Source organism: Pteropus medius, unplaced genomic scaffold (assembly GCF_902729225.1).
Source record: "Pteropus medius unplaced genomic scaffold, Ma_sr-lr_union100, whole genome shotgun sequence".
In the NCBI taxonomy this organism is placed as follows: Eukaryota; Metazoa; Chordata; class Mammalia; order Chiroptera; family Pteropodidae; genus Pteropus; species Pteropus medius.
In genome coordinates this window covers 10,688,450-10,694,449 of record NW_024349799.1, presented here as the reverse complement: position 1 = coordinate 10,694,449, position 6,000 = coordinate 10,688,450, and the positions used below count along the sequence as shown (strand labels likewise).

Genomic DNA, 6,000 nt, shown 5'->3' with positions numbered 1-6,000 from the left:
TAACCGTTTTTACACTGTCTTCTAGTAAATCCCTTGACTGCAGTTGAATTTATGAACACATTTATAGGTAACATTGGCAGTTACAATATTTTACTGATGTGAAACTAAGACCGTTACAATCTAATTCTTAAAGTGTACTTCAGGCCAGTTTTCATGCTAAAAATTATATGTTCATTATTTGGCTTTGTAAGATATTTTTAAAAACCTGGGTGGTGGTTTCAATTCTGATTTTCTTCTTGTTTCATTTTGGGAGCTTTTGATTTTAAAGTACTTAGAACTTGAAATATTGCTTGCTTCCTGAAAATTTCTTCTGTCAGATTTTTAATTTTTTTTTTAAATTGAGAGTTGACAAAAGACTTAATATGGACATTGTTTGTTAATTGTGTTTACTACTGCCATCATTTCTTCCCCTAGTATAAAATTGAGAAAACTGAGTTGGTTTCACAAATACTTAGTAAATTTCTTTACATAGAATCTCAAAATTCCAGAATGAATGACAAAAGAGCAAAGAAGATAAACGGTGAGGTGAAGATTGATCGGGTCTTTGAGAGAAGACAGAGCAACACTCCCAACCCCACCACTGCTAGTAAGTAGTGCCAACTACTATCAAAAGTGGCTATAAAAAAAAAAACGTAGCTACAAATTAATACTATGACCTATGGACCCAGTTTTATTACTCTATAGTCTTACTCCATAATTTCCCGATGACACACATATCAATAAAAATAACCACATAAATGTATATTGTTTTTCCCTAACTTTTCCATTCTAATCTTTAGCAGAGAGAGAATTCAAGGCAATGGTTCTCAGCCTTTAGTGTACATAAAGACTGGATGCCTTCCTCACACCTACTGAATAAAATTTCCAAAAAGCAGAGCACTGTACTTTGAAAATTCTGATGCATGTAAAGATTGAAGATCACTGACTTTGGGTCTATGCAATTTCTACCCCAAATACCACCTTATCACTGGTGGCCATATTTAGAGACTATTTTTGCATACTATCTTGTAAATGGAGGTGGAGGGATGTTAAAAATGAAGGAAATAAGATGATGATGATGTTGATGATGATTCTATTAAACAGTGGAATTGATACATAATGAACCAAAACTCTGTGACACATACGATCATTTTAAAGAGAAAGAACTTTGAGGCCAGTAAGTCATGAATGTAATGTCAACAAAATAGTTTTCAAATATTTAAAAGAACATTTTTCTTAAAGGGGAAGGTTATTTATCCAGAAACCCAGTATGTATATTAGATAAGGCAGAACTTATCTGGCTAACATGAGAGTAGTAACAATCCAAGTCTGCATCTGGTGGCTGCCTGCTTGCTCCTCCGCTTTTGTTCACACACACGCATGCACATGCACACACATGCACACACGCACACACACACACACACACACATGCACGAACACAAACACGCATGTGCATGCATACACCCAGGTGTACTCTCAAGGTCTACAGAACTAGAGATCCAAAGATTACTCTTTAACATATACAAAGAAAGAGAGGACTGAAATTTTGGAAGGCAATTTAGCCATGGAAGCACTAAAAGTGTCCAGAGGTAAAGGTAGCTTATCCAAATACCATTTTAGAGGATGGTTTTAGCCAATATAATTTCAAGACTTACCACCCGACTGGCAAGGCTTTTCTTATTATGGAAATATGTACAGTAAGTTAACCTTTTACACCTTTGGTAAGACTATGCCTATTGTGAAATGGACTCATCTTAGCCTGATGCCTTTAATTGTTGAATTTATCTAAGTTCCTTTGTTCTGAATCCATGCTTACCAAGCAATTAAGCATTCTAAATTCTATAGGTAATATTTTTCACTGTCAATTAATAAACTAGAATTCTCACTGTTATTGACTTCCCAAATAGGTTTTCCAACAGGAAAAAAAAACAGATTGTCATACCAATGCAAGTATTTCATTCCATGTGACTGTTAGATTTTTCTCTAGAAATAAATCCACAGGCTGCTTTGTTTCAACACTGGTCCAGTGAGCCTGGGGTTACGTAAATCTACCTCTGGAAGGTGGACCTGTTCTCAGTGAGCTGAACCTCTGGGCCATGACAAAGTCACGAAGGTAATGAATGCTGCTTTGGGCAGCCTTTTTGGTACACGGTCTGGCTGCCTTCCCCTGGCAACACACCCTGACCTTGCCACCAGGCAACTGAGGCCATTTTTCTAATTTGAGTTTTTGATATTTCCTACACAGAGCAATGTCACACTCTGTCGTTGTCCCTTAAAATGGGTGCACCTTATCTGATAAATCAAGCATTGAACTGCTTTCTGAAAGTCCCTTTTCTCCATGACCAGCTCCTACTTGGATCCCGTCTCACATCCCGATGTCTCTAACTTCCTAGGGATGATAGCTCCATCATCATTCTTGGTGCCTTCGACATCCACAGAGGTGAGGCATTTTATAGCAAAACTTCTTGAAAGAACTGTTTAAACACAGTATCTCCACATTCTCATTTTCTTTATCCTCTTGAGCCCATTTCAATCACACATTCGTCTTTGTGACTCGACTGAAACCAAGCAGAATGCTTAATTGTCAAGAGTCCCACCGGCTTTCATGTTAGCCAGTCCGGTGGTTAATCTTGGTCCTGCGATCACTCTGCTTTTGACAATATTTGACACAGTTTATAATTTTTTTCTCCTCAGAGCACATTTTTTTTTTGGCTTAGCCTCTGTGACAACAGATTCCTGGTTTTCTTCCTACCTCGCTGGCATGCTCTCAGTTTCCTTCACCAGTTCCTCTTTCCTTGCTTGACTCTACATATTGGAGTGTCTCAGGGGTTTGTCTTTCAAACTCCATTCTCTCTCTCTTTTTTAATCTGTGCTCACCCTAGATAATCTCATTCAGTCTTATGGCTTTAAATACTAATGAATTTATATCTCTAGCCCCACTTTCACCCTGAGTTCCAGGCGCGTACATGTAATTGCCTATTTGGCATTTTCAACCGGATGTCCAATATACACCTGACATAACATATCCAAAACAAAACTCTTGATTTCCCTCACCAAATTAGTTCCTCTTCTTGTCTTCCCCGCATCAAGCATGCCCTCTCTATTGCTCAGGCATCGTCTTTGATTTCTGTTTTTCTCTCACATCACACAACTTATCTATCGGCAAATCTTTTTTTCATCATCTCTGTCACTATCATCCAGGTCTCAGCCTGGGTTACTAAACTAGCCTCCTAACTAGTCTCCTCATTTCTACTCTTGCCCTTAATAGTATGTGTTTTACACAGTAGCCCTAGTGATTTCTTTAACATATATATCACATCATGTCATAAATTCCAATGGCTTCCCTTCATATTTCATCCTTACCTTAGCTCACAGGCTCTTCATAATCCAGCCCCTGTTGACTTCTCTAAATTCATTCCTTGTCACTCTCCCCATACCTCATTCTGTTTTTAGCCACACTGGCCTTCTTGCTGTCCTCAATACACCCAATCTCATTCTCGCCTTAGCACCGTGGTACTGGCTGTTCTCTCTACCTGAAATGCACTTCCCCCCACTGTTCATGGCTCGCTCCCTCACTTCATTCAGTCTCTGATCAAATGTCACCTCTTTTAAGAAGGCTTTTCTGATCACGGTGTCTATAATTCCTTCCCTGCCATTCCTTTCTGTACCCTTCAATCTCTTATCTATTTTATTTTTCTTCAAAGCACTTGTCACTACCTGAAAGTTAGCTGTTATTCTTGTATGTTAACTATCACCTCCACTAGAATATAAAGATCCACGAGGGCAGGAACTCTGTCTAATTTTTTTTTTCACAGCCGTATCCCAGAGCATAGGAGAATGTGTGGTTCGGAGGTACTTAACATATTTCTGATTGAACGACTGAGTAGACTTGATAAATGAGTGACTACAGTTCTCTAATTCAAAAGAAGAAGCTGGCTAAGAATCTTTTCTTCTTCATGGGCCTTCTTTCCAAAGTATCCATACTAAGTTTGAACTTAGCTATCCTTTGCCACAGCTTTTTCACATTTTCTTAGATTGTGAGAAGATTCTGTCCATTCAGGATCTGTCATCATTGACACTAGATATCACTCTGATATTAGAGTGGTCTCTATGTTGGAGGCAAAGACACTACAGTGGGACCCTGAGTATGTAAAACTTTCGGCTGGGCCAGAGGTTATCTGACACCCTCTCCTCACCAGTGGCCTTCCTGGGGAATGCAGAGTATACTGGTATGGGGTACCAGAAGGATGGCAACAGTGAACAGAGAAACTGAGGCAGCCCAAAGAAAATCAAGGAAAATCATATTAGTAGCAGGTCCCTGCTCTAAGTTTATAGATGTTTTAATCATAACCTTAACATGTTACTTTATTAAGTATAATTAAGCAGAACTAGAAAATTGGCCAGAAAATCTTAAAATTGTCACAAAAATATAATCGTGTGCATATATTCTATACAATGTATATGTCAAAGAACAACATAGAGATAACAAAATTTAATCTTACCTGTTATACATGAGGCGCTTGAAATCTTGAAATAAAGTGTCTTTATTTTTGTCAATAAAACCAATGACAGAATAGCTAATAGGAAAAAAAAAAACCCAGAAAATGTACATTACTCACCAAGCAAGAGCCACATTTAGGCTTTCCTAGAAGTCTACAAGCCCTTCCACTGTTAATGATGCAATCAATCTATAAAGCTGATTCTGTCCACCACGTTCTCTGTTAAGGGATATTACAAATTTACTTACTAAATAGAGCAGCTATTGTCTCTATTCCTTAAAAGGAGAGTGAACATCAGTACTGTCATTACAATTAAGAGCATTTTCTATTGGTTTACTGCTTACCTCGAGAAGATGACTTTGAAAATACAGATAGCTGTATTTATCATCCAGCATTAAGATAAAAGCATAACAGCAACATACAGGAACTAACAGTCTCATCCATAGAAAGGTCAAGTGACTTGCCTAAGGTTCGTTCAGTATGTTCAGGGTGGGATAAAAGAATCCAAGAAGAACTGCAAAGGATGGTAAGAGTTGGATAAGCAGAGGAAAAAGAGGAAGGCAGATCATACAGGGAAACAAAATAAATAAAGGGATAGAAGCAGGCACATGCATGGCATTCTTGAGAGAAAATGAGGAGGCCAGTATTCACTGTTTGGAGGAAGGGAGATGAGTAAGGTCTTGAAAGTCCAGCTAAGATTGCAGATGAGAAAGGTGGGAATGGAAAATGCTCTGCTGCAGGGACTGGCACGGACTCTAGGGGAATAAACCCAGGATTGGGGGTATATAAGTAATGAAGGATTCTGGGTGATTAGGGCAGAGACCAGGAGGTTGAGCGAATAGTAACTCTATATGCGGCTGTTCTATATAGCTCTACTTTCTTGTCTGTCTGTATTTTCTTCCTTGCCAATTACATCAGTGCAGACAGTTCTCAAATCTCTAACCCTGACCCCTCACCAATGTTTCAGCCTTACATATTTATTTAATTCTGCAAGAAAGTTCCTTCAGGTTGTGCTGCCCAAGGACACTTTAAGGTCACCAGGTCCAAAATTATTTCTTTGCCTCCCTCACCCCGAGTCTTTTTCCTAATACCTTCAAATCACTTTTGATTAAACTCTTGAAGTCGTCTGACTCAATTTATTGTTTAACCCATAAAATTCAAACTTCAAAGTCCTTATTTTGGGCCTTCGAGACTCATTATGATTTGATCTCGACCTATTTTTATAGGTGTTTCTACTTCTCTATGTTACCAAAAAGATATATTCCAGTCAAATGGGCCTAGTTGCTATTTAATAAATATTTTCCAGCACCTTCCCCATTTATTCCCATAAAAATAATTCCCAGCATCTAAGGATCCAAGGCAGCATGAACCTTCCTGAGTCTATCACACATAGCTACAAGCATTGTATCATTTCCTTATTCTGAATTCTGACAACTCATATGGCAACTATTTTAGACCACCTTTTATTGTATCAATGTATATTCGTCAATGTGTGGATATATATGTGTTTATTTATATACAA

The 6,000-nt window shown here is 38.2% G+C and overlaps 1 protein-coding gene across 2 annotated transcripts in view; it reads right to left on the bottom strand.

The window, feature by feature from the left end:
* MYO1D (myosin ID) overlaps positions 1-6,000 on the bottom strand; it is a 291,298-nt gene that overhangs the window by 183,158 nt on the left and 102,140 nt on the right. For both annotated transcript variants that reach the window (XM_039885992.1, XM_039885991.1), the window contains exon 13: positions 4,482-4,556. In XM_039885992.1, the coding sequence (XP_039741926.1) occupies positions 4,482-4,556 (75 nt within the window). The remainder of the gene's footprint in view (positions 1-4,481; positions 4,557-6,000) is intronic.